The sequence below is a fragment of the Oncorhynchus tshawytscha genome, linkage group LG02 (genome assembly GCF_018296145.1).
Source record: "Oncorhynchus tshawytscha isolate Ot180627B linkage group LG02, Otsh_v2.0, whole genome shotgun sequence".
Classification (NCBI taxonomy): domain Eukaryota; kingdom Metazoa; phylum Chordata; class Actinopteri; order Salmoniformes; family Salmonidae; genus Oncorhynchus; species Oncorhynchus tshawytscha.
The window spans coordinates 19,179,430-19,191,523 of NC_056430.1; the positions used below are offsets into that span (position 1 = coordinate 19,179,430).

The 12,094-nt window shown below is 45.8% G+C and overlaps 1 protein-coding gene across 4 annotated transcripts in view; it reads left to right on the forward strand.

Moving 5' to 3' along the window:
- Positions 1-8,228, forward strand: part of LOC112220185 (FERM domain-containing protein 4B) — a 77,359-nt gene extending 69,131 nt beyond the window's left edge. The window contains exons 14-23 of one of the 4 annotated variants that reach the window (XM_024381878.2): positions 942-1,083; positions 1,213-1,346; positions 1,429-1,545; positions 1,829-2,057; positions 2,278-2,334; positions 2,460-2,607; positions 4,258-5,003; positions 5,240-5,357; positions 5,747-5,998; positions 7,031-7,153. In XM_024381878.2, the coding sequence (XP_024237646.1) occupies positions 942-1,083; positions 1,213-1,346; positions 1,429-1,545; positions 1,829-2,057; positions 2,278-2,334; positions 2,460-2,607; positions 4,258-5,003; positions 5,240-5,357; positions 5,747-5,996 (1,941 nt within the window). In that variant the 3' untranslated portion in view covers positions 5,997-5,998; positions 7,031-7,153. Of the gene's footprint in view, positions 1-941; positions 1,084-1,212; positions 1,347-1,428; positions 1,546-1,828; positions 2,058-2,277; positions 2,335-2,459; positions 2,608-4,257; positions 5,004-5,239; positions 5,358-5,746; positions 5,999-6,353; positions 6,818-7,030 lie in introns of those variants that run through there. The other 3 variants (XM_024381901.2, XM_024381894.2, XM_024381887.2) reach the window with 3 other exon arrangements.
- Positions 8,229-12,094: the final 3,866 nt, after the last annotated feature.

The window sequence follows — 12,094 nt, forward strand, 5'->3', positions numbered from 1 at the left end:
CAGCAGGGAGGAGAGGGAGACAACACTATAAACACTGTTGATGTTCTGTGGTGGTGACTGCAGCAGGGAGGAGAGTGAGACAACACTATAAACACTGTTGATGTTCTGTGGTGGTGACTGCAGCAGGGAGGAGAGAGAGACAACACTATAAACACTGAAGTTCTGTGGTGGTGACTGCAGCAGGGAGGAGAGAGAGACAACACTATAAACACTGATGTTCTGTGGTGGTGACTGCAGCAGGGAGGAGAGAGAGACAACACTATAAACACTGATGTTCTGTGGTGGTGACTGCAGCAGGGAGGAGAGGGAGACAACAGGTGCTAGTCAGTCACTCGCTGTTTTTTATTTATTTTTTACACAGTGCAGCAAGTCTGAGCCAGGCCCAGCACAATCGATTGGTCAAAAGAATAGCCTACTGAATAGCCAATCGATTGGTCGAAAGAACAGACGACTCTTGATCGACCAAGATTTTTTTTGTCTGGGACAATCCTCATGTATCTGCCCCATTTTAATTGATGTATATTATAGTGTTCTTAGAATAGCCTAAGCATAGCTGTGGGGATTCTTGATTTCATGTCGACTTTCCTTGCTGCTCTATTTGATGAATCAACACAGAAGGACATTTTTTTACGTGTTTGTTTAGATGGTGCATATTTTGGTGGGTTATTTTACCTTACTGTCGTCACACAAGCTGAGTGTGAGTTATGATAGTTGCTCCGAGGGGTGAATGAGTGTGTGGCTGCAGTCAGGTGGGTTTCAGCCTTTCAGAAGCAGATGGTGCTCATCCAGGAATTGTGCTGAGAGAGGGCTCCTTTCCCAGCCTGGGCTGAAGCATCAAATGGGGCTCTTATCTCGCTGCGCAGTCATTTAAGAATAAATACTGGTGTGTGACTGTTACCGTCTCCCTCTTTTTCCTTCTTCCCCTCCCCCTCTCTCTCCAGTCCAAAGTTACCACGGCCAGAAGTTTGGGTGACATCGCCATGGACCTGACGGAGATTGGAGCGCCCTGGATCAGTAAGCTGTCCAGCATGGAGAGTAAAGACCAGCTCATCATGGCCAGCAACAGATCCCTCATCTCAGCAGGTAGACAATGAGCTAACAATGGACAATGCTTGACGGACATATCGGTCCTATTGACTTCATAAAGACAATGCTGATTAGATGAGATTGAAGTGATCATAATGGTTTTAATAGAATGTCTGCCTGATGCAGGGTCAGGAGACTCTGATGTGAGCGAGGAGTTAAAGAAGGAGAAGATTGCTGACCTGAAGAATAAAGAGAAGGACTTGCAGGACTCTCTGACTCAGAAACTAGAGGAGCTCAAGAAGATCTGCCTGCGAGAAGCTGTAAGCATCTTCATCAGTACTTGAATGAAATCATTTCAATTAGATTATATCACTGCTGATTGTTATCTTTTTGTTTTTCCAGGAGCTGACAGGCAGGCTGCCTAAAGAGTACCCTCTGGACTCGGGTGAAAAGCCCCCTGCGGTGCGTCGGCGCATGGGGACAGCTTTCAAACTGGACGACCTCTTCCCCTATGATGCGGTTAGTATAGGAGTCACAGGATGGGAGCACTGGCTGTCATAAATATTATGTGTTCTTTTGGCTAATAAATCTTAAACTTGACTGACATTGTAATGCAACATTTTAATCGTGTGTGTGTGTGTGTTTGTGTGTGTGTGGAGGACATTCTCTATATACGACCAGGATAAGGAATTTCTAGTGATGAATATGCTTCTTTTATTCTGTGAATATCCCCTTTGCATTTGCGTACCTGTGTGCAAGTTACTAATCTCATCTGTTTCTACTGTGTCTTCTTGTCCTGCAGGATCCCCATCTCAGAAACCTGGAGAGCAGGTTTGCCCTGCAGCAGAAGATCGTGGAAGCGGCCAAGAAACTAGCCAACGAGGCTGAGCTCTGTAAGACGGTGAAGAAGAAGAGGAGGAGGAACTGCCTGGACGCCACGAGGAAGCTGCAGGAGATTGAGGAGGAGATCAACAAATACAGGATCAAGACGGGCAAAAAGCCCACCCAGAGAGCATCAATAATCATAACAGGTAGCCTACACCATGCCATACCAACAGCCAGACATTGCATACAGTCACAGTGATAACACAGTTTAGATTGACTGTAGCATACTGAGAAATCACAATTCCTGTCAGAAGCACCTTGTCTGAAAGAAAGAAGACTTCAGGACATGGGTTTTTATCAGATGTGGCCTCTAATGAAAAGCCCAACACAAGCATGTGTTAACCTCCGTTTCTCCCCTTTTCTCAGATGATGTGAACCTTGCAGAACTCAGCTCACTGTCCGACAGTCTTACTCTGGACGATGGTGAGTGCTGCGGAGGTTATATCATACATACATTAGCTAAATTCTCTGTTCACATCTGTATCATCCCCATAGCTTTTAGCAGGCTGTGACAATGACAGTTCCTTCTGTTCACCTGTGTGTTTTAGACGAGGATCTGGGAGGCCAAAGGCAACAGTCCCATTCTGTGCAGTACTCTCCCCGGCCCCACCACTCAGAAACCCTGAGCTTCCACTACCAGTCTGACCGACTGGCCTCAGCCCACGAGCAGTCCCAGGACCTCAACCCCAACAACAGGTAAGAGCTCTTGCACGGGCCTGGCCACTGGCTACATCTCTCCTGGCTCTGGATTGTTTTGTTACCCAGTCTGTTTCAGACTGTTATTCTTGGGGCCCAGGGAGCAGCAGCGAGTATAGACCTGTAGAGGAGAACCAGGGAGAGCTGCCTGCATTCCTACCAGCCTCTTCTCCTGCTGCCCCCACAACCTTCTCTTATCAGCCCCAACACGCTCCATGTAAAAAAAGAAATAGACAGCAGTAAGCATGTCTCTGCCTGCTAAGGAAGAAACCACAATCCCAAGGAGGGGAAAATAGTCTGGGACCGGAAAGCTGCTCTGGAAACTCTGAATTTGAACGTATTCGCTCACTGCGTGAACATTTACCAAATGACTTGGATGATATGCTGCTGGGAGAGAGGAGAGCAGGAGTTCTACTGCTACTGTTTGGTAATGGTATTTGTTTACCGTTCCATGAAGAGAAAGATCAATGACCTATGAAATGACAGTCATCCAGGTGAAAATGATGACTGAAATCCCTGCACACGAGGATACAGCTTTAATATTATGTTTTGAGTGGCGAGGAGAGGGAGAGGCCGTGTAATCAAGGTAGAAGCTCCACGTCTGTGAAAAGCATGGTTCTTATCTGTGTTTCAGATTAAATTATGGCGAAGTCCAGGAACCTTTTCCCTCCTGTCATGTTAACTGCTTCTACTAACAGTATTAGTCATTAGTTCAGAATCTAATTCTAAGTATTAATCTACTGTTTCTAATCTAATTTTAATCTTAGGAATTTTTTAACAAATTCCGATTGTTGTTAACAGCTGAATGTTTACAATAAAACTGTTTTATCAATACACTTGTCACTCCTGTCTAACAACTCTAAATCTTTTTGGCACAGTAGGCATCAAGTCACTTGCCGATAATGTCGCATACAGCGTTTAAAAGATCTAACTTTCATCGAACACAATCAAGTTAACATAACCCTAGAATCAAGACGAATTCAACTGCCAAACGTTAAGGCATGCCAATTCAGACTGTTTTAACAACCTGATGTTGCGCTCCAAAGGGCTAACTTGAAATGACAATGTAGGTAATTCAATAAGTGAAAGAAAAACATTGTTTATTTAGGTGTATCATGTGAAATAGGCCTCATAAGAAATCATTATCAAAAGTGGAAGAGGTACTGTTGCATGTAGGTTTAGATTATTTACGGGTTGATCATGTAGAAATATCAAAACAGGAACCACTGACTTGCTGCATTTTTCTATTATCAAGACACCTGCTAGTAACTCTTAACTGGTTAGGACAGCTCATGAAGTGTCCTAAATATGTCGACTAGGTGGGACTCTTATTACTAAAGAGGCTTCATGTATAGCTTTTATTTTTACCCATAAGAGTAGGAGTAAAATGTTTGTTCTCAGCACCAATTTTCTACTCTGAGATGTTTTGTGAATACAGGCCCTGGCCTCCATGACCTCCGTACACCCCTCACATACAAAGATGCCTCTGATCCGACCAGGAGCCCCAATTAGACTAGCGTCCTGTCTAGACCTTTGTCCTCTGTATAACTTCTGGATGGGATTTCTAACCCTATGTCAGGTAGTGATCAATCTAGCTCTGTATATAAGAAGGAGGATCATGTTGTTCATCATGATGTTGTTCATTTCCAGGTCAGATGACGACCCCCAGCATTTCCGCCAGCGGAGTGGCAGTCTGGAGTCCCAGTCTCAAGAGACCACACCCCCGGCGCCAGCGTTCGTCCCGTTCCGCCGCAGCAACAGCACAGAGGTCCTGGACGATGGCTCATCCTACACCAGCCAGTCCAGCGCGGAGTATACAGTGCCTGGGAACCATACCCACCGCCCCAGGGACCGCTGGCGTGGCAGGAAGGGCAACATCTATGCCAACACGGGCAGCATGCCCAACTTGGCACAGGCTGATGCCTGCTACAACACATACCAGCCCCCCCGGGCACCACGACCCACCACCACGGCCTACTATGTGACGGGCTACCCCAGCTACACAGAGCCAGAGCCCTACTCTAATGGAGTCTACATGTACAACAACGAGTTAGAGGGTCACTACAACGTTAACCCTTCATACCACGCCGCGCCGGCCAACCACGGACATGATGTGTACAGCAGTCGCTATGGTGACGACGAGATGGACAGTATGGCTCAGAACCCCTACGCCACCCTGAGGCCGCCCAGGAACCGTCAAGCTCTGCCCAGGACGGAACATTTGACCAAGAACATCCAGAAGGCGCTGGTGGCAGAGCACCTGAAAGGCTGGTACCAGCGCAATGCAAGCCACAAGCAACCACAGACTTACGACTACAACCAGAGGGGTTCCCAGCAGAGCCTGGGTTACCAGACCATGCCAGCTCCCTACAGCAGGAACACATCCTACTCTTCAGGTACAGACAGCCTGCAAACTCCCTCATCTCACATGCAAACAGAATGATATTCCAGTCTGTTAGTCAAAGGCAATTATTTGGTTTCACTTAAATGGGCAATGCAAAACGACACGCATCAGCCTTCTCTGCATTCAAGCATGTCAATGAATGCTAACATTTAGTCATTCATTTGCGTTCTATATCTCAGAGATAAATTATCCTATTGTAACTTTTCTTTGTTGTGGTTTCTGTTCCAGTCTCGTCACAGCAGTCCTCCACAGGAGGGGGTATGTCAGAGTTCCACATGCCCCTACCGGTGCAGCAGCCTTACCCCTCCTACGGCACCGCTCACTACAGCCAGCACGCCCACAACAGGTGAGAGAAGTCATTCTTAGTCCCAATTCAGCTCCGTATCTGATTGGCTGTCCCTGATCCTACTTAATTAACAATGGAGCTAAACACCACTACTGTGTCATTGTGGAGAATGGATGCTCCCTGGAAAAAATGAAGCATCTCTTTGGTTTTATCGGCCACACACCATTGTGACCTGTGTGTCTGACATTCCCTTGCTGACCATGATATGTCCCAGAAGTGTTGGAAACAGTTTGATAGTTGGTGCTCACTCAGCCAATTAGCATGGCTGCTTGAAATGGATTATAGCGTCTGTCTGTGCAGCCAGTGGTTAGCTCTTCATCTTACTGGCCTTAGGAATGGTTCTTCTTCTTCTCCTGCTTTAACTGTCCACTGGGCTACTCTCTTCATAGATATGGCTCCTCTTGCTCCTCCTACCAGCACTCTAAGGGCTCTTGGTACATCCCTGATGGCCAGAGGTGCTGTGCCTTTGTCCCTGCTAGCTCTTTATCCTCCACCACCTCTCCTCCTTTCCTTCCTCCTCCCCTGGCTGTGGGCTCCGGCTGGGCCCAGGGCCAGGGCTCCAGTCCACTGCAGCTGCCCCACAGCTACAGAAGCCAGAGGCTTAGTAAAGTCTCCTTTGCTAAGTGTAGCCCACGATAGTAGTAAGTAACCAGCTACCAGTCTGTCTTCAGCGTGACTTCATTGCTTGCTTGTTTTTTTTTTTAAGTGAGCTTAAACAATGTCCTGGTCTGTGCTTTGGGCTTCTCTTTTTCAATTAGTATCAAAGCTGTTTGTTTGGGCTGTCTCCCTCTCTATGATAAGGGAACTGCATGGCTTTTATGATTGTTGTTCATTTCTGCCATCTCTTTCAGCTTCCATACCAAATTGTCATCCAGCGGTCACATTTCTCTTAAGGGGTGTGCATAGACATACACCACTTCAACTGTCAGTTACCCCCGCTGTCTCCTCTCCCACCCCATTATCACTATCACTGACCTTTGACCCTCTCGTGCACAGATGTCCCACAGCAGGGTATGGGTGGAGGAGCTGTGATAGACTGGTGCCGGGGCCAGCAGTGGCTACAGGGTCATTAGAAAGGTTTGATTCTGGTGCCTGTCATGGTACTGAGTTCTGACCACCGAAATTAAACACACGCGCTAAATAAAGGGTGAGAGAAGAAACAAACTACCGCCACAGATTATATGGTGTTGGTGGTGACTCATTTTGTGCGTGGCAGTAAAAAAAATGTTTTTTAAACACAAGACTGCTTTGGTTGTCCTAGTACTCTTTACTCTATGGTGGTGTACACTGGTGGTGGTGGGGGTGGTGGGGCAGCAGCTTTGGAAGTGGTGGTATCTGTGGAAGAAGGCAAGTGACCCTGGATTTTGGATATTTGAATGCTGCGTGTGTTTGATGCTTGTTGTTCATCTGTCCATCTGCTTTGTTTTAAGGTGTGTGAATAGTTTAATCCTGGTGGAACACACTAACTAACACCTGCCATTTTGAAACTGGGATATAACTCTTAAAGGTGGAGTGTTCCATTTAATTTCTCCAGTGCTGTGTTCCAATGAAGTAACAACCCAGGGTTAAATTACTCAAATAACTTTTCACCAGTGGAGATGTCTCTTTTCTTGGATTGTATTATCAGTTTTTTGTTGCTAGCCTAACCTGTATACATCCTGTATGTGTTGCAGACCCAATGTAGATGTGAACCAAACAGAAACCTACATCAACAGCCAAACGAACTGCAGCTTGGATCCAGATGACCAGAGACTTTACTGGCATGAGGGCTCCTCCAAACCTGGAACTATAGTGTAGCAGTCAGGGCCATCAACTCTCTCAACTTCCACTTTGTGACACTAACATGTGCCTTGGACTGCACTTACCTGTTTTTCTGGATGGAAATAGGATCCAAAGAATCAAATATCAACCACTGTGGAATTCACACAGGGGAGGACCTTAAGTCTAAGTACAGCTGATTTGAGTTCTCATACACGGAATTGCCAAACAAAGTAGGTCCACCTGCGTACGCTCTCTGAAAGCAGAATTACAACACGGTCACCTGATCTGAATGTTCTGGATTGCTAGGGGGGTGTTTGTCTGTGCACTGAGTTGCACTTGGTGCTGTGGCTGGTTGGGTTAGCCTGAGAGGCTGGCATGAGGATGGAGGATAATGAACATGACTTGTCCTGCAAGATCGATAATTGGGCAAGATTTATGCTCACCATTACAATGACAGATCTTTCCAATATTGACACTTTTAAATGTTGAAATGAAGGATTGAAATTGGATTTTGAGTGTGAAGATGACTAGCAATGGCGACCTGCTGAAACGTTCTCCAGTCACTACTGATTTCTAGAGCCCATTCTATGATAGTGTTTGTAGATACTGTACAGCACTTTGTGCTATTCTTAGGTTGTCAGTCTTTTTGCACCAGCCATTTAACACAGTATTTGGACCTCTCTCTTGTTCTCAGTAATTTGATCATCTTTACTGCCAAATGCTTCAGTCTAACCATTAAAGTCTAGACTCAACCATGTCAGCTTTTATACTTTCAAAGACCATGTTAACACTATTAATGCCAGTTATGTAATGTGTCCACTCTATTACATGGCTTCATTTTATTGCTCAGTGCAGTGAGACAAAATGTCAGTTTTAAATGCTTATTGCATCCCATGCTGGAATCCATGGACTGGTGCTTTCGATTCCTCTCAATAAGGAATTTGTATGTACATGTTGATAATGTAAATAGAATGTACAGAACTGTTTTTGGAGCATTTTGTTATATATTTTAAGAAGCATGTTATGAATAGTAAACCATCACATTTGTCAAGCTGGTTCTTAGTCGTTTGTATAATTTGAAATGCGTTTGAATTAAAACAAATATTTTGAGCTACGTCTTCAGTTTATTCATGTTTTAGTCTATAAAATGGTTGTGATGACTGTCTGTTGAGGATCTGAGAAGAACTGAAAAACAAATCTCCTGTAACTGATTCAGTAAAACACAGGATTTAAATCTAGAGCCGTAAAGAAAGTTCAATGCTTTTTTTTACTTAAGATAATGAACTTAAAGAGCTCAGGACGATGATGACTCTTTTACGTTGCTATAATCCCTCCCTAAATAAATCAGTTTCAGTAAAGTGTCAGATTAATGGCTTTGGATTGGGATGTTTTTCAATATGACTGTGACAAACATTTTCAACCTCTTTCCCACCAGACTATGTAATTACTACTTCTGTTCTAACCATCACCAGAGTAACATATCTATCTCCCTGCACTTGCTATGGACAAGTTAGAGGGATGAAATATGCCTGATACAGAAGATGTTAACCCCTCGAGCTTGTGCGGTGGAGGAGATCTTCGTGGGCTATGCGCCGAATACAACAGGTGTAGACCTTACAGTGAAATGCTTACATACGAGCCCCTAAACAACACTGCAGTTTCAAAAAATACGAATAAGAATAAGAGATTAAATTAACAAGTAATTAAAGAGCAGCAGTAAAAAAGAACAATATATACAGTGGGTTGCCAGTACAGAGTCGATGTGCGGGGGCACCGGTCAGTTGAGGTAGTATGTACATGTAGGTTGTGTTAATTAAAGTGACTATGCATAGATAACAACAGAGTGGCAGTGGTGTGGAGAGGGGAGGGGGTTCAAAGCAAATAGTCTGGGTAGCCATTTGACTAGATGTTCAGGAGTCTTGTGGCTTGGGGTAAAAGCTGTTTAGAAGCCTCTTGGACCTAGGCGGCGCTCTGGTACCACTTGCCATGTGGTAGCAGAGAGAACAGTCTATGACTAGGGTGGCTGGAGTCAATTTTTAGGGCCTTCCTCTGACACCGCCTGGTATAGAGGTACTGGATGGCAGAAAGCTTGGCCCCAGGGATATACTGGGCCGTTCGCACTACCCTCTAGTGCCTTGCGGTCGGAGGCCAAGCAGTTGCCATACCAGGCAGTGATGCAACCGGTCAGGATGCTCTCGGTGGTGCAGCTGTAAACCTTTTGAGGATCTGAGGACCCATGCCAATTCTCCTGAGGGGGAATAGGTTTTGTCGTTCCCTCTTCACGACTGTCTTGGTGTGCTTGGACCATGTTAGTTTGTTGGTGATGTGGACACCAAGGAACTTGAAGCTCTCAACCTGCTCCACTGCAGCACCGTTGATGAGACTGGGGGCGTGCTCAGTCCTCTTTTTCCTGTAGTCCACAATCATCTCCTTTGTCTTGATCACGTTGAGGGAGAGATTGTTGTCCTGGCACCACACGGCCAGGTCTCTGACCTCCTCCCTATAGGCTGTCTCGTTGTTGTCGGTGATCAGGCCTACCACTGTTGTGTCTTCGGCAAATGTAACTATGGTGTTGGAGTCGTGCCTGGCCGTGCAGTCATGAGTGAACAGGGAGTACAGGAGGGGGCTGAGCACGCACCCCTGAGGGGCCCCTGTGTTGGCCCCCTCTAATTCTCTCTCCCTCCCCTCTCTCGACCTGAACCCTAGGACCATGCCTCAGGACATCCTGGCCTGATGACTCCTTGCTGTCCCCAGTTCACCTGGTCGTGCTGCTGCTTCACTCTTCTGTCTACGGCTATGGAACCCTGACCTGTTCACCGGACGTGCTACCTCTCTACCACACCTGCAATTTCAACCTCTGAATGCCCAGCTATGAAAAGCCAAGAGACATTTACTCCTGATGTTCTGACAAGGTGCACCCTCTACAACCACTGTGATTATTATTTGACCCTGCTCGTCATCTATGAACGTTTGAACATCTTTGGAGAACAATCTGGCCTTAATGGCCACGCACTGTTATAATCTCCACCCGGCACAGTCAGAAGGGGACTTGCCACCCCTCAGAGCCTGGTTCCTCGCTAGGTTTCTTCCTAGGTTCCTGCCTTTCTAGGGTTTTTTTCCTAGCCACCGTGCTTCTACATCTGCATTGCTTGCAGTTTATGGTTTTAGGCTGGGTTTCTGTATGGAACTTTGTGACATCTGCTGATGTAAAAAGGGCTTTAGAAATACATTTGATTGACCTATATCAGAGTAGCAGAGTATAAAGTGTCATAGCTGTAAACAACTGTTGCTAGCCTCAGGTTTTGGCTCCATTTTCTCACCGCTGTGTAGTCAAACTGGTTTTGTCTCTGCATAAGCTGTAAACCAGACAAAACCAGTTTGTTTAAAGACAGACGCCCACTCTGTCCTTCCCACGTATGACAAGCTAAAGTCAACCGCACTGAACCTGGGCCCGTTTAGGAGGGTGCAACATTGAAGAACATTCAGATTGAAATGTACATATATGATTGTCATGCTCATTGGGAAATGAGGCAGGTGGAAAATTTATTGGGGTGAATCTGTACACAGCTAGAAACAAGAGTTTTGCTGCACCTGTGATAAAATGTGTAAAACTGTACACAACCAGTAAACTTTAATTTGATTTGATCTTGTGCTGCGGGCTGAACTGAGCAATTTCCACTAGATGGGCCAGCTGCAATGTCAAAATTAGCTATATATTGTATATATGTACTTCCGGTGCCGACAGAGATGGCCGCCTCGCTTCGCGTTCCTAGGAAACTATGCAGTTTTTTGTTTTTTTTACGTGTTATTTCTTACATTAGTACCCCAAGTCATCTTAGGTTTCATTACATACAGTCGAGAAGAACTACTGAATAATAAGAGCAGCGTCAACTCACCATCAGTACGACCAAGAATATGACTTTCGCGAAGCGGATCCTGTGTTCTGTCTTTCACCCAGGACAACAGAATGGATCCCAGCCGGCGACCCAAAAAAACGACTTCGTCAAAGAGGGAAACGTAGCGGTCTTCTGGTCAGACTCCGGAGACGGGCACATCGTGCACCACTCCCCAGTATACTTCTCGCCAATGTCCAGTCTCTTGACAACAAGGTTGATGAAATCCGAGCAAGGGTAGCATTCCAGAGGGACATCAGAGACTGTAACGTTCTTTGCTTCACGGAAACATGGCTCACTGGAGAGACGCTATCGGAGTCGGTGCAGCCAGCTGGTTTCTCCACATATCGCGCCGACAGAAACAAACATCTTTCTGGTAAGAAGAGGGGCGGGGGCGTATGCCTTATGGCTAACGAGACGTGGTGTGGTCACAAAAGCATACAGGAACTCAAGTCCTTCTGTTCACCTGATTTAGAATTCCTCACAATCAAATGTCGACCGCATTATCAACCAAGGGAATTCTCTTCGATTATAATCACAGCCGTATATATTCCCCCCCAAGCAGACACATCGATGGCTCTGAACGAACTTTATTTGACTCTTTGAAAACTGGAATCCACACATCCTGAGGCTGCATTCATTGTAGCTGGGGATTTTAACAAGGCTAATCTGAAAACAAGACTCCCTAAATTGTATCAGCATATCGATTGCGCAACCAGGGCTGGCAAAACCTTGGATCACTGCTATTCTAACTTCCACAACGCATATAAGACCCTGCCCCGCCCTCCTTTCGGAAAAGCTGACCACGACTCCATTTTGTTGATCCCTGCCTACAGACAGAAACTAAAACAAGAAGCTCCCACGCTGAGGTCTGTTCAACGCTGGTCCGACCAATCTGATTCCACACTCCAAGACTGCTTCCATCACGTGGACTGGGATATGTTTCGTATTGCGTCAGACAACAACATTGACAAATACGCTGATTCGGTGTGCGAGTTCATTAGAACGTGCGTTGAAGATGTCGTTCCCATAGCAACGATTAAAACATTCCCAAACCAGAAACCGTGGATTGATGGTAGCATT